The sequence below is a fragment of the Triticum aestivum genome, chromosome 1A (genome assembly GCF_018294505.1).
Source record: "Triticum aestivum cultivar Chinese Spring chromosome 1A, IWGSC CS RefSeq v2.1, whole genome shotgun sequence".
In the NCBI taxonomy this organism is placed as follows: domain Eukaryota; kingdom Viridiplantae; phylum Streptophyta; class Magnoliopsida; order Poales; family Poaceae; genus Triticum; species Triticum aestivum.
In genome coordinates, this window is record NC_057794.1 from 430,850,970 (window position 1) to 430,872,076 (window position 21,107).

Sequence of the window (21,107 nt, forward strand, 5' to 3'; positions counted from 1 at the left end):
AGTTTGACCATTACAACAACTCATGATTTATATGCTACAGAAATATATATCATCGGATTTGTATCCAAAAGAAGAATACAATCATAAAAACATTATGACATATATTTTATTACAATCATAAAAAATATTATATTGGAGTAGTTAACTATGTCAAGCTTTGAGACTAAATGTGAGGGGCCCTAATAAACCCGGACGAAGGAAACTTCCAATTTAATGTCATTAGGTATAGCTTAAGATATATTAGCACACTAGGACTGCAACGCAGACTATTTGTGCTCGAGTTCAAATGAGCTTGCATGAATAGTAAAATCAAAAAAAATATTAAAAAAATCATCTTTTTGCAACAAAATCGAGAAATGTTTTACATGCGTGCAAAATTTCAAGATAAAATCACATTCCTGAAAGCGTGGACAAAAAAATCCATGCTAAAAAAGTCTATCTTGGGAAAATCATCTTTTTTGCCCAGAACTCCAAAAATGTCATTCGTCACAACTTTTTGCATGCATGTGGAACTTTTCTCAATGTTTGTTGAAAAAAAAGAAATTAGATTTAAAAAATTGTTTTCATTTTTTTGGATTTTCTGTTCACATGAGCTCATTTGAGCTCGAGCTGAGAAGGGCACTTTCGACTAGCACTGCCCTTAGGCCAACTCCACCGCGCGACCCCATCCTGTCCGCGCGCGTCCGTTTAGGGTAAAACGGACGAATAGCGCGGCCCAGCGCGCGGCCTCAAACGGACAAATGTTCGGATTCCGTCCATTTTCGACCCATCCCCGGCCCAAACTTGCGCTCGGTTTGGGGTGAAACGGACGCGTGCGGACGGCCTGGACGCACGCCTTTGTCCCCCCCCCCCCCGTGGCCCGCCTGTCAGGGACACTAGCAGTCCCTCCGCTCCCAACGCTTCTACCCTCTCTCTCCCTCCCTGCTCCGCCGCCGGCGCCGCCGCTATTCTTCGGCCGCCTCCTCACCGCGCAGCCCCCGGCCGTCCCTACCAAACCACGTCTCGACATGGCCGCCACCACGCCCGCGCTTTGGTCATAGTTTTGGCCGTCACCGTCTTTGCGGGTCGCAAAGGGGAGACGACCGCCGGCGATGTACCACGGCGGACTCGGTAGCTTCCGACGAGAGCTCCAGAGCGGCCAGTAGCCGGCCGACAACCACCCTTGCTGCGTCGAGGTGATCATCGTGGCCTCTTCGCCACCATGACCGCAAGGTGTTCGGCATTTTTCCCACAAAGGTATGGACAGTGGAGACGAGTTTTTCTTCCATCACTTCCTTTGTTCATCGGATGATTCGTCGTCGGATGATGAAGATCTCGTGGTGGCTGCACTGGTCGTTCACGACCACATTCAACGACAGCTTCCTCGGTACAGGGGGTTAGTCCCTAGCCGTGCTCCCAACCTGAACCGCAACAGGAAGAGAGGCCATGCCCTGCTCTATGCCGATTACTTTGCCAACACCCCGCTCTTCAAGCCGGATAAATTTCGTCGCCGTTTTCGAATGGCAAGGCATGTGTTCAATCGTATCCGAGAGGGAGTGGTTGCTCATGACCCATACTTCGAGTGCAAGACGGATACCCTTGGAAAGCTTGGATTCTCCTCTTACCAGAAATGCACCGCGGCCATCCGCATGCTTGCATATGGAATTCCAGGCGATCTGGTGGATGAGTATGTGTGTATGAGTGAGACAACATGCCTGATGTCAATGTACAAGTTTTGCCAAGCTGTGATCGAGGTGTTTGGCCAAGAGTACTTCAGGAAGCCAACTGCCGCTGATACAGAGAGATTGTTGGTGACCAACACAGCTAGAGGCTTTCCAGGCATGCTTGGCAGCATAGATTGTATGCACTGGGAGTGGAAGAACTGTCCATTTCCTTGGCAGGGCCAGTACAAAGGGCATGTCAAGGCGTGCACTGTCATATTAGAAGCGGTGGCATCACAGGATCTTTGGATATGGCATTCTTTCTTCGGCATGGCAGGTTCTCACAATGATATCAACGTGCTGCAGCGTTCTCCAGTCTTCGCGAGGCTTGCAGAAGGCCACTCCCCACCTATCAACTTTGAGATCAACGGCCACCAGTACAACAAGGGATACTATCTAGCAGATGGTATATATCCTCAGTGGTCAATTTTTGTGAAGACAATCTCGAAACCCCAAGGTGAGAAGAGAAAGAGATTTGCCCAAATGCAAGAGAGTGTTAGAAAGGATGTGGAACGTGCTTTTGGTGTGCTTCAATCCCGGTGGGGTATCATTCGAAACCCTGCACTGTCATGGGATGAAAGGAAGCTTTGGGAGGTGACGACTGCTTGTGTGATCATGCACAACATGATCGTCGAGGACGAGCGTGATGAGAGTATCTTCGACCAAGGATTTGATTATCAAGGTGAAAATATTGAGCCCCTGCACCAAGACCCGACCACATTTGAACAGTTTGCCCAATTCCACCGTGAGATGCGTGATTGGCACACTCATTTGAATCTTCAAAATGACTTGGTAGAGCACGTGTGGGATCACATTGGCAACCAATAGATGTATTGGTCCATTTTATGTTCAGTGTAGACAATTTCGATTTGGTTGTAAAACTATTTTAATTTTCAGACAAACATTTGGATTGTAAAAACTAGTTTTGATGAAAATATAGGCATTTTTGGCCGCGACGGACATGATGGGGCAAAAGGGATGGGGCCGCGTGCTGGGCGCACGGCCACCGCATCCCAGGATATGCCCCGACACGACCCCATTACCCTACCCAAACGGACAGAATCCGGACAAAACAGACGTCCGTTTGGGGTCGTGCAGTGGAGTTGGCCTTAGTACAATCATAACATAGTTCAATATTATTGGCAGAGACAAACAAGCTCATCTTAACATATTTTCACGGTCGTTGTTTATTTGGAAGTTTATGGGTGATGTTTGAGTGAAATCAAGCTAATAAAATAACTGTTACCAATAATTTATCTTATTTTTTGCGAGGAAATAAAGATATATCATGGAATTATTCATTGCAAGTTGCTGATTCATGATGGGAAAAAAGCATGGCATGCCTTTAAGGAAGGAGATTTAAAGCAACATTGAAGTATTATCCACAATTGATCGACTAGCGTCTCTGGCGCCCCTTTGATGTTGTGGAAACTTGGTGGTCTTTTTTTCTGCTTTTCAATTATGTTTTATTTGGGATTGCTTGTTTTGTGACCCCAACATACTTTTTATGTCGGTGTGGTGCTACTCAGTGTATGGACTTGTTGGTTGCTTTATCTATAAAGCGGGGTGAAAGCCTATTTCAAGATTTGATTATACTAAGAAGCACATGAAACAATAAAGCTAGTCAACAAAATGCTATGCGACGTTCGAATATTCAGGATGATATCTAATCACCAACATCTCAAATGTAAATACGTTCCAGAGAAAATCGAACAAAAATGATACCGTTATGTTAGAAGCTAAAGGATCTGTGTCTACTCACTCAGATGAAAAGGCAAACGCCAATGAACCTTGTGGTATAGTAGAATGTTAGTTTAGTAATGCGGTGGAGATTTCTTTTAACAAAGCTAACTTAACAGATATTTGCTTATCATTCACAAAACTTCAGTTCAAAATCAAACACAACCTCCCATAAAAAAGTCAAACACAACCAACAAATTAATGGAAAAAAGTTTTCATGAATAAAAAATGACACATGACATAATGATCTTCATAACCTTATTGTGGCACCAAATATATATTCATAACAATTTAGACAATTAACCTGAGAAATAATTGGAACAAAGACTCTTGCCAAAAAATGATTAACCAGGACAGGAATTATTCATCATAAACCCTGTGCAAGAAGCACAAAAAATAATATTCAGTTTTTAAATATTATAACCCAGTAACACCATACATATTATTCATTTATCTGATGCTCTGGGACTGGAATATTCATCAATACTGTAATCAACGTCTGAAATCATTGATAACTGATCCACAATAAAAGAATGGTAAGAATAACAACTTTCTGAAGCAGATAAGTATATTGAAATTCACACTTTGGTCAAGTCGTCTCCAAGGAACTAAATATCAAGGTGGAATTAAATTAAACGGTACTAGCAAGAGCCAAATTACTTGGCAGGATTACAGGAGAATAATCAGCCTGTGACTATCGACCATATACTAACTTCATTCAGAAACTCAATTGAAAAAGAGAATCAGACTAATTAATTAGTACGAGGCATTGGCAAAGATCGAACAAGTTAAAGCAATGGCGCAGTAAATCAAGGTCTAGCTATAAATTAAATGGCAGGCCGCTGCATGGAGATGATGGTACACCAACTCTACCACATCGAATAAAACAAGCGCCCTGCACAGTAGCCGTGCTCCCGAAAGTTAGGCACGGCAGCATGGGCCAAAAGATCCCCGTAGAAACAACACATGAGATAACAGCGGCTTTGCTGATGACAAGATGGCTTACCCAACCCCTTCGACCAGCTACCACAGCATAATTTTCGTCCTCAAGCCGCGGTGGCTCAAGCAAATCGACCAAACTCACATTTGACATGACACAACAAGGTGGAAATAGCCAAAAAAATAACCCCGTGGTTCTTTATCTATTTATTATTTCCTTTGATCCAATGATCACCTGCCAATCTTAGAGGAACCGAACTGATATATTTTTCAATACATAGTAGACATCCTAGAAGTACTTTAAATCTGCAAAGAGCAGTGCTTCGGTACACCCATAAACTTACGATACAGATCTAAACATCGTTGGTTTCTCATGCAAGAAAAATTAGGTATAGTGATTTTCATAAATCATTTGTAATTTGCACTCCTAAACTGAAGTTACAGAAAACTTCTTTATGCAAGCTTTAGAGTCAATAGATCCACAGCACAATATGACTTTGTTGTGTAATAACTTGGCCTGCTTAGGAATGAAGAAAGACAAAATCAGACTGAAACTAACAAATCTCATTAAAAAAAATTGAGAAAAGAAATCCCATAAAAATATGATATTGTTATTTCTCGCCGCTAAGAACAATCTGATCAAAGTTAGAGATTCTTACAAGTATGGAATGGATGAAAAATCTTGATCGGAAATATATCTCTATCACTGTACTTGATGAGACAAATTTAGTCCTGTGTTCATTGAGATATGGCCACTCCTTAGTACTTCATCCGTCTCATAATATAAGATATTTTTATAAACCATGTTAGCTTGAAAAAACATCTTATATTATGAAACAGAGGGGTGCATGTTTTCATTCTGGATTTGGGATCCGGCAGCAGGGGGAATAAATATGGGGGCTCGCAACAAAAGATTAAGTGAAGATGTCCCTTCATCATATTGTTAACAAGCAGCTACTACTAGCAAACAGGCCAAGGGTAATGTATGGAGCACTGTACCATTATTGGCTTCCATGATCGTGACCCAAGTAATTTACTAGAGTATCAGCTGCATATGTTATTTTAAGAGGGCAAAAGAATTCTTATCACCACATGCATTGCACATTGGCTCTCTTTTTCCCGCTACAAGTTCCAATGCACCGATAAGATGCTTAACAGCACATACAAAGCAAGTAAGAATCCAACCCATGTCTAGCTATTCCTACCAACCCCGTAAATTTGGGAAAGAGATAGTAGAGTATACGTGCTACTAGCTGAACAAGGTAAACAAGATTGGCAATTCGGAAGCCATAGCACGCAAGAGGATGAAATGAAGTGGTCGATGGCGTGGGAACTAGGAAGAGCATCAAAGAGTCAAACTTTTCAGCTGTCAAATTAACAATAGTACTACTACCATCAACCTCTCCATGGCGTCAAGTGATTACTACAAATAATGTTTTGTCTAAAAAATTTACTCCAAAGGACCCACAGAACATGGTGATTTTAACTGTATATGATTTGCAGTTCCCAACATATGCAAACATGTTAAGTTAAAAAAAATGGTAACACAACAGCATCAGCCACATAGAGAAATCAGATAGTAGCATGTTGTACAGCAAGTTTACCTTGGAAATACTGACTGCTTTTCCTTTCATTTTCTTTCCAACTTCTACTACTATCAAAAGACTTGGAAGTTAGCTGTGGCACTGGCACACAGCATGCAGCAGCAAAATGGAAGACAGGGTAGTACCACTACTGGTGATGTGAGATGAAAGAAATGAGGTGACATGTAGTAACAAGATGGCTACCATTATTGCACCAGGCTTACTAGCTAGCACTACGAGTAACAGTTTTCAGTTCATGGTGTTACCATAGCCCATCCCGCCGAGAATGAGCGCCCCGCTGACGGTGTTGTACATGTCCGGCGGCACCGCGGAGGCGTTGCCGAGGTGGAGGTCGGAGATGCTACGCACTGCGGCCGCGTGCGCGTGGCTGGGCTCGTCGTTGCTGGTGCGGCCGTTGTCGGCGCCCTGGTCGTAGAGGAACCCCCTGAACATGTGGCCGTTGATGCTCACCGCCGCCTGGTACGCGAACTCGTCCGCGCCGTCGTCGACGGAGGTCACCCGCACGCACCGGAACACCGCCGGCGCGCGCACGTGCCGCGGCAGGCTGTCCCTGAACGGCGCGTCTGCAGAGGATGGGATAGAAGATGTGATTAGTGTCCAAGTTTCTTGAATTATGTGTGCTGAGACTTGGGATGTGCGTGCGTGCGTCTGTGCTGGTCGATCACCTTGTTGGCTCGAGGAGGTGCCGTTGGAGGTGGAGGTGCGAGAGGTGGTGGTCGTGGTCGTGGTCTGGGACGAGTGGAACCGCGGTTTCTTGGTGGCCGCCGTGGCAGGAGCGGCGGGAGGGGAAAGGTCGCCGCCGAGCGGGTGCTTCTCGCGGCGCCGGGCGGCCGGGATCCAGGTGCTCCTGACGTGCGTGGTGCAGTCGAAGCCGCGGCTCTTGCAGCACGTCCGGCATCGCTGGTGAGGGCAGTCCTTCTTCGCCTGGTTGCCGCAGTCGCTGCACGTGGTGGAGCCGCCGGATCCGGAGGAGACGCCGCCGTAGTCCACCGCGGAGGCCACCTGCTTCTTGTCGGCGGGGGCAACCGCGGGCGGCGTCGCGGGGGGCTGCGAGTGCGATTGCCAGAACTGGATGGCGCTGCCGGACTTGGGAGCGCCAGGGTCGGCGAGCCCGCACTGGCCCGCGGAGAGGAGCGCGAACCCTTGGTCGGCGCCGTCGGCCGCCGCGGCGGCAGCAGCAGCGGCCCTCTGGTGGTGGAAGGAGGAGGCGGGGGCGAGGACGACCATGCCGACATCACCGTTGGCCGCCGCTATCCCGTAGTTGAGAGCGGCGGACTGGCGCGAGGCGGGGGCCCAGAGCCCGGCGGCGGACGCGCCCGCGGCATTGAAGCCGAGCGAGAGGTCGTCGCCGCCGGCCGACGCGATCCAGTCCGCGTAGGCCGCGGAGACCGATGGGAAGCGCCGCCCCGACGACGCCACGCTTGCTGGCGGGGGCAGTAGCTCCCCCTCCCTAGCTAGCTGCTGCACCTGCACCTATCAAGGCTAAGCTTAGCTCCAAAGGCGAGCGGAAAAGGCGCAAGAGCAGACGAAGATGCTCCCTCTGAGAGTGAGGTAGCGTAGCGGCTAGCGGCTGAGCTGAGTGAGCCTACGGACGGACCGGAAACCCCTCCTCTCCATCCACTTTAAAGAAGAATCTCTCTTCCCAGCGAAGGAAGGGGCATCCAAGAGTAAAGAAAAGAAAACGCAAAAGACTCTACCCTACTACCACCTAGCTACCCTAGCTAGCTAGCTACCCTCTCTCTAGTCTCTAGAGCCTACCCTAGGTTAGCATAGCTTGCTACGTAGGTAGCCTCCTCTCTCTCCTCCTCCCTTTTGGAGTATCTGTCTGTGTGTGTATACACCTACGGCCTACAGGACACTTGTGTTCTTTATCACTCTACTTCCTCAGGACAAAGGAGTGTGTGTGAGAGAGAGGGAGCATGTGTATGCTGTGTGCTGGTGAAGATAGGAGAGGAGGGAGGGGCCGGGCGGGTGCTGCTTCAGCGTGTGTGAGGTCTGAAGAAGTGGCTGCGGGTGGGGTCTGCGGCTGAAAAATTCCTCTGATCGACCACGGGATCTCATCTTTCGCTCGCTGCGCCTGCGGCTGCGCCCAGTGGGGGATCGAGACTTCTTGTGGGGGCGCCGCACCGGGCACGCAGCGCGGCAGCCTGCTGGCAGCTTTCACTGACGCGCCCGCCCGGCTCCCCTTCTCTTCTTCTCCCTCCTGCTCTGCCGCTGCCGCTGCCGCCGTTTGCAGCTCTGCCCCCGCGTTAAAAGCAGCGGCAGCAGCGGCCACAGCCTACGCCCGCGCGCCAGTCTACACTCTACCATAGCCGGTAGCTGCTGGGTTGCTGGATCCATGGATCCGCGGCGCAGGGATTGATTGCTGGTTCGTATTGGGCGCGACGCGATCGACGGCTTTTTACCAGCTCCTGCGGGCGGTGCGATATGATACGCCGGGTCTTTCTTTTCTGCTGCTGCCGCCTAGGGCTAGCTAGGCCTCCATGGCATGGCGGTAGCATCTAGCTAGCCTGATTACTCGGCTGTGCATTGTGTACGAGCGAGCACAAGGACGCGAGGACGAGATAAGCGGATCTGGCGCCATCACGTGAGACCGGACCGGACGCGCCGGAGAAACGGAAGAACGCGCCGCGGTACGCCCGTCCGTCCGTCTGGCCAAATACAGGCTCGCTAGGTTTTCACTCATACCACATTGAATTCGTGGTTTAAGAGCAACTTTAACGGGCCGACTCAAACGAACGGCGATTTCATTTGTTTGGGTCGGCCAGACGGACACGGATGTTCGCTTTCGCATTTGAGTCGGAGCGTGCGCTGATGAAGCTATGTATCTAGGGTAGGGTCATGAAACTATCCAAACTGACCTATCTAAGGACATTTCCAGAAGAAATCATCTTTCAATCGACTTGAAGGTGTCTCACTCGTCAGACTTGAAGATACTCGACCAAGAAGCAATCACTCGACCAAGACCAAGCCACTCGACGGTCAGGTGACCTAAAGGCGCTCCGCATGCTAACGGTCGGTTATTAAGTAGTTTTTATGGTCATCATAGCACTTTATTACTAGCGTTACCAGTAACGCCCTGCCTTAATGTACATTGAACCCTTTGTATCGTGGGCTGGCTGGGGTCTTGGCGCATTCTATATAAGTCACCCCCTCCTCCGAAACAAGGGTTCACACGCCTGTAATTCACACACGCATAATCCAGTCGACCGCCTCCGGACTCCGAAAGGTAAGGCTATTACTTCCTCCGAGAAGGGCCTGAACTCGTAAATCTTGCGTTCCTACAACTCCTCTATAGTTAAGATCTTGTCTCTCCATACTTACCCCCCTACATCACTGTCAGACTTAGAACCACGACAGTTGGCGCCCACCGTGGGGCAGGTGTTTTAGCGTTTTGTTAAAGGAGTTGCGATCTTTTCCGACCCGAATCATCATGATTTTCGGCAGAGTTTTGGTGGAGGGCCGCGAGATCCGTCTCGGCGCGCTCACGTTCATCGCCGACGACTCCGCGTGGCTTCAGGAGGCTCCGCTCGACGTGGACGCACTCCCTGTCCGCGGGGCAACGCACTTTAGCGCGTGCGTCCGCGGCGTTCTCCTGCGGCAGCCGTTGACCCCCTACCGGTCGGCTCCTGTGTTGTCCTCCCTCCCAGTTTCCCGCCGGCGCAAGCGCTCTGGTCGGTCGAGACTCCAGCGATGGGTGAGACACGCGGTGGCACGCTAGTTGGCCATCCCTCAAGTCGCGATGATTGAGCCCGACGAATCCCTCTACGGCCTGTTCGACCTGTCGACTGGCTCCGCAGAGACCGCATCCAAGTGCGACAGCAGCGATCCGGCGGTGGAGGTTCTGATGGTCGATGGACCTCCCAGTCCTTCCGGTTTTTCCTGCACCGACGGAGGCGCGGGTGGAGGCGACCCGTCGCGTCCTCATGAGGAATATGTTCCCGAGCCTCTCACGTCGCTGTAGAGAGAAGAACTTCGCCGCCGGAACATGGATGCATTGCACACTCCTATCATTGAAGAAACCCCCGAGGCTCGTGCCTTGGAGGACGCGCGCCTGGCAAACTTGGCCGAGCGCCCTCGACTGGAGAACCTCCAGCGAGCACTCGACGAGCGTGCGCGACAATAGGTTCCCGAATCCAGTCGACGTCAGCTCTTCCCGCCCCTGCAGGTATATCGAACTCCGATTCAGAATTTAGCAGCTGCAACCCACATAGCAGAGTCGATTCAGCCTTCCCAGTCGGAGGCTGGCAGAGGCTTGCTGCAGATCAGAGCGTTGCTCCGGGCAGCAGGAGACCAGAATTCCGCTGTTTCTCAGTCGCGGAACAGGATTCACAGTAGATCCGTTGCCGTAGACACAGTCCAGTCGGCTCATAGCCCAAGATCGCCCCCGAGGCGTGAGGGACGTGTGGACCGGCGTAATCAGCATGGTAACCGTGAGCAATATGATCACCGATTCGATCGTGATGATCGACGTGGAGTGCCCACCCCTCCCCCGAGGAGCGGGTCGTATGCGCCTCGACAATAGGATGATAGGCGCCCTCGTAGTGTTGGACGAAGAATTCCAGTCAACTCCAGGGAGCCAGGCTTCGATGCGAGATCCATTCTCGTTCAAGGTTTGGTTGATAGGAACAGAGCTCACCGGAAATGACACGACGGAGATGCTCCTACCAGCAGCAGAGCACATGTTTCGGGGCCAGAGTGCTTTAGTAGAGCCATCAGGGCCGCTGTGATTCCTCCCAACTTCAGGTTGGCGACTGGAGTCAACAAGTTCACTGGCGAGTCCAAGCCCGATACTTGGCTTGAAGACTACCGAGTGGTTGTCCAGATTGGCGGTGGCAATGATAAGGTGGCCATGAAGCACCTGCCTCTCATGTTGGAGGGCTCGGCCAGAGCGTGGCTGAACCAGTTAGCACCCAGCAGTATTTACACTTGGGAATATCTCGCCCGAGTATTTGTCACCACATTCGAAGGAACATGCAAACGACCGGAAGGGTTGACGGAACTGCGGTCCTGCGTGCAGAAGCCGAATGAAACCTTGAGGGATTACATCCAGAGATGGATCACGTTGCACCACACGGTAGAGAATGTGCCTGACCACCAAGCAGTCTGTGCCTTCAAAGAAGGCGTCAAGTACAGAGAACTGAATCTGAAATTCGGTCGAATCGAAGATATGTCTCGGAACCGAATGATGGAGATTGCCACCAAGTACGCTAATGGAGAAGATGAGGATCGACTTCGGAGTGGCAAGCTGAAGTCAGTCGCCCAAGAAACCGGAGGAAATTCCAATCGGAAACAGAAGCGAAAAGCCGAGCCAGCTTATCCTGGGGAAGCCTTGACTGTGACTCAAGGAAAGTTTAAGGGAAAACCCAAAGGACCTTGGAACCCCAAGAAAGTTAAAGACCAGGACGGAAATGATGTGTTGGATTTGCCGTGCCTCGTCCACACCAAGAAAGATGAAGAGGGTAATTTTATTTACCCAAAACATACCACTCGACAGTGTCGACTCTTGATCCAGCAGTTCCAGGGCAAGCAACCCAAACATACCACTCGACAGTGTCGACTGACCAAAGTCTTGATGGATGGTGGCAGTGGTTTGAACATATTGTATGCTGGGACGTTGAAAGGGATGGGCATTCCGATGTCCAGACTCAGTGCCAGCAACATGAGTTTTCATGGAGTCATTCTTGGAAAGAAGGCTGAATCACTCGGCCAGATTGCTCTTGATGTGGTTTTCGGTGATTTCAAGAATTACCGCAAAGAAAAGTTGACATTTGAAGTTGTAGACTTCCAGAGTGCCTACCACGCTATTTTGGGCAGGCCGGCTTATGCACGCTTCATGGCCCGACCATGTTATGTGTATCTCAAATTGAAGATGTCTGGCCCCAAAGGTGTGATTACTATTACGGGAAATCAGAAGAAAGCGGAAGAATGTTTTCAGAAAGGTTCGAAGATCGTTGATGCTCAGATGGCATTGGTGGAGTTGCAGGAATACCAGAACACTGCAAACCCGAGTGATTTGTTGCGAGCCAAGAAGCCCGCCACAGAATCGGCTTTTCAGTCGACTGGCGATACGAAGACAGCTCACATCCACCCGACCGATCCCGGCACTGCTCCGACTCATATCTCGACAACACTCGACTTCAAATAGGAAGAAGCGCTCGTCCAGTTCCTCCGTGAAAACTGGAACATTTTCGCATGGAAGCCTTCTGACATGTCAGGTGTTCCCAGGAAGCTGGCTGAGCATCGCCCGAGAGTCGACTCAAAAGTAAAACCTGTCAAGGAACATCTCCGGCGGTCCGCCGTCCAGAAGAGAAAGGCCATTGGCGAGGAGGTGGCTCGGCTCTTAGCAGCGGAGTTTATCCGAGAAATTTACCACTGCGAGTGGCTCGCCAACGTTGTTATGGTCCCCAAGAAGGACAAGTCACTTCGCATGTGCATTGACTTTAAACATATCAATCGGTCCTGCCCGAAAGATCATTTTCCTCTCCCCCGCATCGATCAGATAGTCGACTCGACTGCGGGATGTGAGCGATTGTCTTTTTTGGACGCCTATTTCGGGTACCATCAGATCCGTCTGTATGGACCTGACGAGATCAAAATAGCTTTCATCACTCCATTCGGGTGCTTCTGTTATGTTACCATGCCGTTCGGCCTCAAGAATGCTGGGGCCACAATCATGAGGATGATTCAGAAGTGTTTGCTCACTCAAATCAGTCGGAATGTGGAGGCGTATATGGATGATATTGTGGTCAAGTCGCGGAAGGGTTCCGACCTGCTGGCTGACCTTGCTGAAACCTTTGCCAACCTCAGGAGGTATGATATCAAGCTTAATCCATCAAAGTGCACATTCGGAGTTCCTGGCGGAAAATTACTCGGTTTTCTCGTTTCCGAACGGGGAATCGACGCTAATCCAGAAAAAGTCGGCACTATACTCCGAATGAAAAGTCCTGTGCGAGTGCACGACGTCCAGAAGCTTACTGGTTGCTTGGCCGCTTTAAGTCGATTCATATCTCGTCTCGGTGAAAAGGCATTGCCCCTTTACCGATTGATGAAGAAGTCTGACAAGTTTGAGTGGACTCCTGAAGCTGATGCAGCATTTGCAGAGCTCAAAGCTCTGCTCTCCACCCAGCCGGTGCTTGCTGCCCCAATCAGTAAGGAGCCTTTGCTACTTTACATTGCAGCCATGGGACAAGTCGTCAGTACGGTACTTACAGTCGAGCGGAAAGAAGAAGGAAAGGCCTTCAAAATTCAGCGCCCAGTATATTATATTTCTGAAGTTTTGACCCCGTCGAAGCAAAGATATCCTCATTATCAGAAGCTTGTATACGAGATTTATATGACCATAAAGAAAGTTGCTCATTACTTATCTGATCATTCCATTACAGTCGTCAACGACGCTCCATTATCAGAGATCCTGCATAACAGGGATGCAACCGGTCGAGTGGCAAAATGGGCGATTGAACTCCTCCCTCTAGATATCAAGTTTGAGGCAAAGAAAGCTATTAAGTCCCAGGCAATCGCAGATTTCGTCGCCGAGTGGATTGAACAGCAGCTGCCGACTCAGGTTCACTCGGAGCATTGGACCATGTTCTTCGACGGTTCCAAGATGCTGAATGGTTCGGGTGCCGGAGTAGTGTTGGTCTCCCCCAGAGGAGATAAACTCAGTTATGTTCTTCAACTCCACTTTGATTCCTCCAACAACGAGGCAGAATACGAAGCACTTTTGTATGGGTTCCGCATGGCCATTTCACTCGGCGTCCGTTGCCTCATGGTCTATGGCGACTTAGATTTGGTGGTTAATAAGGTGATGAAGGAATGGGACGTCAGAAGTCCAGCCATGACTGGTTATTGCAATGCAGTGAGAAAGCTGGAGAAGAAATTTGAGGGGTTCCAAAAGAGAAGCCATCCCCAGCAATGTGTTTTTGGAACACATTCACATACCATCAGTTCAGGAGGATCCCTTTAGTGAAGAGGCCCCCCGCGGCCAAAAAGCGCCACGGATTCGACTGAAGTTGAAATTCCAGCTGTAGTCGACCTGATCATGGAAGTCTTGGTCAGCGCTCCCGACTAGACAGTACCGTACATTGCATACATCCTAAGGAAAGAGCTCCTAGAGGACGAAGAAGAGGCTCGACAGATCGTCCAACGATCCAAGGCCTTTACAGTCATAAAAGGACAGTTATATAAAGAAAGCGCGACTGGAGTCAGTCAGAGGTGTATTACACCAGAAGAAGGTCGGATGATCCTTGATGATGTCCACTCGGGGACCTGTGGTCACCATGCGTTCTCTCGGACCATTGTGGCTAAAGCATACCGAGCGGGATTCTACTGGCCAAGAGCCAATGAAATGGCAAAAGAGATAGTCGACAAGTGTGAAGGATGTCAGTATTACTCCAATATGTCGCACAAGCCCGCGTCAGCTCTGAAAACCATTCCACTCGTCTGGCCCTTCGCTGTTTGGGGGCTGGACATGGTTGGACCACTAAGAACAGGCAGGAGCGGCTTCACTCATGTACTAGTAGCAGTCGACAAGTTCACCAAATGGATTGAAGCCAAGCCTATCAAGAATCTTGATGCTTGCACTGCTATCAGTTTTGTCAGAGGGTTGATATTCAGATATGGAGTTCTGCACAGCATCATCACTGACAATGGGTCAAACTTCGATTCTGACAAATTCAGGGCCTTTTGTGCCTCTCAGGGTACCCGAGTCGACTATGCTTCGGTCGCTCACCCTCAGTCGAATGGGCAAGCAGAAAGGGCAAATGGCCTAATTCTCAAAGGACTGAAACCTCGGTTGATGCGCGATCTCAAGCACGCAGCAGGTGCATGGGTCGACGAGCTTCCATCAGTCCTTTGGGGATTGAGGACAACACCGAACCGATCGACCGGAAGAACCCCATTCTTTCTGGTCTACGGAGCCGAGGCAGTCTTGCCGAGTGACCTGCTTCACAACGCTCCCCGAGTCGAGCTCTACTCTGAAGATGAAGCAGAACAAGCCCGGCAGGACGCAGTCGACCTCCTGGAAGAAGAAAGAGAAATGGCCATGATCCGATCGACCGTCTACCAACAAGACTTGCGCCGATTCCATGCCAGAAATGTGAAGGGTCGAGCCTTCCAAGAGGGAGACTTAGTCCTCCGAGTGGATCAGCAGAAACCACACAAACTCGCCCCTACTTGGGAAGGCCCCTTCATAGTCACCAGAGTCCTTCGCAATGGAGCATACCACCTCTACAATGTCGATCGCCAGATTGATGAGTCGCGATCCTGGAATGCGGAGCTACTCCGCCCCTTTTTTACTTGAATTCTCACTCGGATGAGATGTAATAAGAAAAAACTCCTGTAATTTATTTTTCAAAGACAAGAGCGTTATAATTTTCCCAGTGATTGTTATCGTTTTTTGTTTGCGAATGAAATCCTCCAGTGGGTGGCTTAGCTGCGAATTCCTTTCGCCTAAGTTTGAAAAAAATCCTACTGAGTGGAGAGCAGTCCTCCCACTCGGGGGCTTAGCTCCAGTCCAGTACTCGCCTAAGTTCTCTCACTGGAGGACTTAGTTGCAGTCAGGCACTCGCCTAAGTTTGAAAAAATCCTACCGAGTGCAGAGCAGTCCTCCCACTCGGGGGCTTAGCTGCAGTCCAGTACTCGTGTAAGTTCTCTCACTTGAGGACTTAGCTGCAGTCAAGCACTCGCCTAAGTTTGAAAAAATCCTACCGAGTGGAGAGCAGTCCTCCCACTCGGGGGCTTAGCTGCAGTCCAGTACTCTCCTAAGTTCTCTCACTTGAGGACTTAGCTGCAGTCAGACACTCGCCTAAATTTGAAAAAATCCTATCGAGTGGAGAGCAGTCCTCCCACTCGGGGGCTTAGCTGCAGTCCAGTACTCGCCTAAGTTCTCTACTTGAGGACTTAGCTGCAGTCAGACACTCGCCTAAGTTTGAAAAAATCCTACCGAGTGGAGAGCAGTCCTCCCACTCGGGGCTTAGCTGCAGTCCAGTACTCGCCTAAGTTCTCTCACTTGAGGACTTAGCTGCAGTCAAGCACTCGCCTAAGTTTGAAAAAATCCTATCGAGTGGAGAGCAGTCCTCCCACTCGGGGGCTTAGTTGCAGTCCAGTACTCGCCTAAGTTCTCTCTCTTGAGGACTTAGCTGCAGTCCGGCACTCGCCTAAGTTTGAAAAAATCCTACCGAGTGGAAAGCAGTCCTCCCACTCCAGGGCTTAGCTGCAGTCCAGTACTCGCCTAAGCTCTCTCTCTCTCGAGGACTTAGCTGTAGTCAGACACTCACCTTAGTTTGAAAAAATCCTACCGAGTGAAGAGCAGTCCTCCCACTCGGGGGCTTAGCTGCAGTCCAGTACTCGCCTAAGTTCTCTCTTTTGAGGACTTAGCTGCAGTCAGGCACTCGCCTAAGTTTAAAAAAATCTTACCGAGTGGAGAGCAGTCCTCCCACTCGGGGGCTTAGCTGCAGTCCAGTACTCGCCTAAGTTCTCTCTCTTGAGGACTTAGCTGCAGTCAGGCACTCGCCTAAGTTTGAAAAAATCCTACCGAGTGGAGAGTAGCCCTCCCACTCGGGGACTTAGCTGCAGTCCAGCACTCCCCTAAGTTTGAAACACATCCTGCTTTGCAGTAACAAGGGGCAGGTTGACTACCGCCTCCTCCTTGGAGAGCTTCGCCACAAATACAACGCGCACTTCATCCTGCTCTACAGTAACAAGGGGCATGTCGACTGTCGCCTCCTCCTTGGGGAGCTTCGCCACAAATACAATGTACGATCCATCGCTGACCCGCAAAGACGACGAGGTGCAGGTCGACTGCTACCGTCTCCTTCGGAGCTACGCCGCAAATACAAAGGTTGTCTCGAATAAAGAACGATTTCCACTTGATGGGGAATGCATAAAGATATTCGACGATAAACCAAGTTCGGATAAATCCTAAAGGTTTCCAGACCACAGATCAAAGTGCTCGGGCATTCAGCCCGAAAGAGTTTAACGGTTACCAAAACCACTCGGCATTCCGAGGAAAATTTAAGGTGAGGCATAAAAGGTTGTTCACTCCGCAGGAGGAGGGCTGGCAGGCTCGACGAACTCATCCAGGTCGATGCCGTCGGCTATCTGAGTGGCTGCAGCGATGAAAGTCTCCATAAAAGTTCGTAAGTCATGTTTCTAGGTGTTGGCCACCTTGATTGCTGCCAGTTTGTCTTGTCGCACCTCCTTGCAGTGGACACGAACCAAAGACAGAGCCACATCAGCACCACACCGAGCAACAGACTTCTTCCACTCCTGCACTCGGTCAGGGATTTCATTTAGTCGAGTCATCAGGGACTCAAGATCATTTTGGAGCACAGCCTCTGGCCAAAGTGCCGGGTCGATCCGCGACATGGCGACCTTCGGTCGAGCCAAGTAGTCCACGACACCGTCAATGCGGGATTCCAGTCGGAGCAGATTCATGGCAGTTTCATCTTTCACGGGAGAATTGATTGGATCCAAACCAGGTTCGATCCGCCCAGTCTCCTCCTCGAAGTTCTGGCAAAACTCTGCATCATGGTCCAAGGATAAGTCAATTTACATACACCGAGTCGACACAAAAAAAATCAGTCGGAACAAAATGTGCACCTTCAAGCTTGATGAACAACTTCTTGGCAAGACTCCTCAGGTAGCTCTCCAGATCATCCCTCCTGCGAGCAATGCTTTCCATCTTCTCGCCCAGGATGAGATTCTCCTTCTTCCAGCGTGAGCACTCCTTGTTGGTGTCATTCAGAGAAGACTTCAGCCTAGTATTCTCTTCTTCCAACTGGCCGACCAAAGCCAGTTTCTGTGCAGCTAGAGCGGTTTTGTCGTTAGCCTCTTTTCGAGCAGCATCCAAATCCTGGTCCTTCTTCACCAGAGCTTCTCTCAGTTTTTCTACAAAGAAATGATGCCTGATTCAGAAAGAGCAGAAGGGAACTCAAGCTTAAGACAGACCAGTCGACAAATTCGTCTTACCAGTGGCGTCGTCCTTGACCCTTTGCAGCTCTGTCATGGCCAGCTCCAAGTCAAGGTTCAGTTGGATCTGCTGTTTATCTAAGTCAGCAAAGCGAGCCCCAAGATCACAAGATTTCTAAAATCAAAGGGGAGAAGTTATTTTTACAGCAAAAAAAAGTTACTAAGGCTACGGTCGACTGCCCGCAGTCCACCATAGCCTCGGGGACTACACCCAGCGGGTGCACTTTGTGTGCCCCCACCGGTTCTGATCCCACTCGACCGGCCCGCCAGAGTCGAGTGCAGGGAGTAAAAAAAAGCTCCGACCACAATCGGCTACCAGCAGTCGACCACGGTCTTGGGGACTACACCCAGTGGGTGCACTTGGCGTGCCCCCACCGGTTTCGACCCCACTCGACCAGACCGAGTGGAAGAGACAAACTATCAATTCGGTTTACACTCGACAAGATACAAAGACTACAGCCGACTGCCCGCAGTCCACCGCAGTCTCAAGGACTACACCCAGTGGGTGCACTCAGCGTGCCCCCACTAATTCAAAGTTCAAGCAACGCACCCAGTGGGTGTACTAACGCAAAGATTTTCAGAAAGGAGTCTTCAGATATCATATCCTAACAGAACAAGTGGCGACCAACTAACCTGAACGTTGCTTTGGAGAGCCGAGCTGGCGTCGTAGGCAGCCTGACTGGCGTCTCGCACCATCTTCATCTTCTCCATCATGACACCCGCCTGGCGTATAGCTTCCCTGACAGCATTCACTTCGTCTTCTGGGACATGATGGGTCGCAAAAACCGAAGGTGGGTCGACAGGGGTCTGAGCAGTCGACGAAGAAGGCAAGGCACTCGACAGTGGCACGGCGAAGGTAACAGAACCCCGGTTGGCGTCGCCAGCGCCTTGAACGACTGGTTCCGCCCTCGGTGTCGACTATAGCGCCTCGCTTGTAGGAGCTTGCCTACTCTTCCTCGTCAAAGGCCTCTCGGGCTCTTCATCATCGTCAGGAAGGTCAATAACGTTGGGAGCTGTGTAGGGTGCAATTGCCAAAGTCACATCACCCAATGATGCACATTGCATTTGGATCGACCAAACAAAGACAGTACGGCAGAAATCATACCCAGATTAGAAGTGACCGCATCCTCCATCACCTCGTCCTCGTCCCTGTAAGCTGAGGTCCCGGAAGTGGCAGCACTGACAATCCCAAAATCCGACCAGTTAAAACAAGAAAAACAAACAGCATGAAGCGTCGGGTGAATACGAAAGGAGACACTCACGCGGAAGCAACGGGGATGTCAATCTTAATCTTCGGCAACGCCTTCCGAGTCTTCAGCTCTGCAACTTTGGGGTGCTTTGGCGCTTTCTCAGTCAGGGTTGGTGTAGAGACCCGAGGACGCTTCGAAGACTGACCAGCCTAAGTAGTTACCTTTTCACGGGCACTCGGTCGTTCTTGGTCGAGCTTGGATCGCCTCTCCCAGCGAGGAGGTGACTCGACTTCTTCTCCATCACTTGAGTCGTCGCTTCCTCCACCCCCTTCAGCGTCGGAAGTCCACTCGCCACTGTCGCCGCCGCTCGCCTCACCTTCCAGAGCTTGCTCTTGCTCTCCGTTGCGCATTGAATACATTTCAATAATGGCCTGAAAGAAAGCAGAGAGAACAAAGTCAGTCGACGCAGTGTATGCAGGAGCGAATTCAAATTACAAAGCGAAAAATCAGAATCAGACCTTCTCTGGCGCATGAGACTGGTCGAATGGAGGGACTCTCCTGGCTCCCCTGGGGTTGTCCTTGTTCCCGTAATGCCCGACAACCACTTCTCCAGTGTGTCGTCGTCGACCTCCTCCGGGTGGATCCGAGTGGAGTCTTCAAGACCCGAATACATCCACATCGGATGGTCTCGGGCTTGAAGAGGATGGATGCGCCGCTGAAGGAAGACCTCCAAGAGATCCATACCGGTGACCCCGTCACGGATAAGCTGGACCACTCGATCGACCAGCACCCTCACCTGTGCCTTCTCCTCCGGGAGCACCTTCAAAGGGGAGGGTTTCCTCACTCGGTCCATGGTAAAGGGAGGGAGGCCAGTCGACTGCCCTGGCGTCGACTGGTCCTTACAGTAAAACCAGGTCGACTGCCATCCGCGGACTGAGTCGGGAAGAATCATGGCCGGAAAAGAACTTTTCCCTCTCATCTGGATACCAAGACCCCCACACATCTGAATCACTTGCGTCCTCTCGTCACTCGAATTAGCCTTTTTCACTGTCTGGGAGCGACAAGTGAAAATGTGCTTGAAAAGACCCCAGTGAGGCCGGCAACCCAGGAAGTTCTCACACAAAGAAATGAAAGCGGCGAGATAAACGATTGTGTTGGGAGTAAAGTGGTGGAGTTGTGCCCCAAAAAAGTTCAGAAACCCTCGAAAGAAAGGGTGAGGAGGCAAGGAAAATCCACGGTCGACGTGGGTGGCAAGAAGAACACGCTCACCCTCCCGAGGTTGCGGCTCAGATTCCTTCCCCGGAAGCCGCGCCGAGTCATAGTGGATCAGCCCCCCTTCGGCCAGGTCGTCGAGGTCTTCTTGGGTGATCCTTGAGTGGATCCAGTCGCCCTGGATCCAGCCCTTCGGCAGGCCGGTTCGCGAGGAAGATCCGCCCCGGCTGGTCGCCTTCCCCTTCGACCTCGCCGTCGCCTTCTTTGCCCGCTCCAGAGCCGATGTCTTCTCCTTCCCCATTGTCGCCGGCGAGATGCGTATGGAGCGGTGCCGCTGGGGCGAGAGCGAGTGCAGCGGAGGGGCGTGAAGAGGAGAAGAGGTAATGGGAACGCACTGTTTGGGAGACTCCGGTCCAACGCCTTATATGAGGCCGCTTCCGAGTGGCTGACGGGTAGGCCTAGGCGGCTCTGTCAAATCCCGTAACAATCGCGCGCGCGATACGTGGCGAAAAAGGTGGCGCGGGGATCGAGGCGGCTCCGCTCTATCCCATCCGATTACTGCAGCCTCCCCCGTCCCGCGCGCTTCCCAAAATTCGGATCCCACAAAATCCACGGACAGCAGAACAACTTGTCAAACCAAAGATCTCCTCCGCACCGTCACTCGGAGCCTTTCGAATAAAGAAACTCACTCGACGAAGAATCAAGAATGGATCAAGGCGACTGGAAAGGAAGTCGCTGTCAACACTCGGGTT

The 21,107-nt window shown here is 50.6% G+C and overlaps 1 protein-coding gene across 1 annotated transcript; it reads right to left on the minus strand.

Moving 5' to 3' along the window:
• Positions 1-5,934: 5,934 nt before the first annotated feature.
• LOC123054149 (protein LATERAL ROOT PRIMORDIUM 1) lies at positions 5,935-7,862 on the minus strand. Its single transcript, XM_044477847.1, has 2 exons — positions 6,649-7,862; positions 5,935-6,546 (listed from the first exon to the last, which is right to left on the minus strand). The coding sequence occupies exons 1-2, from the start codon at positions 7,208-7,210 to the stop codon at positions 6,212-6,214; spliced, it is 897 nt and encodes a 298-aa protein (XP_044333782.1). The 5' UTR covers positions 7,211-7,862; the 3' UTR covers positions 5,935-6,211.
• Positions 7,863-21,107: the final 13,245 nt, after the last annotated feature.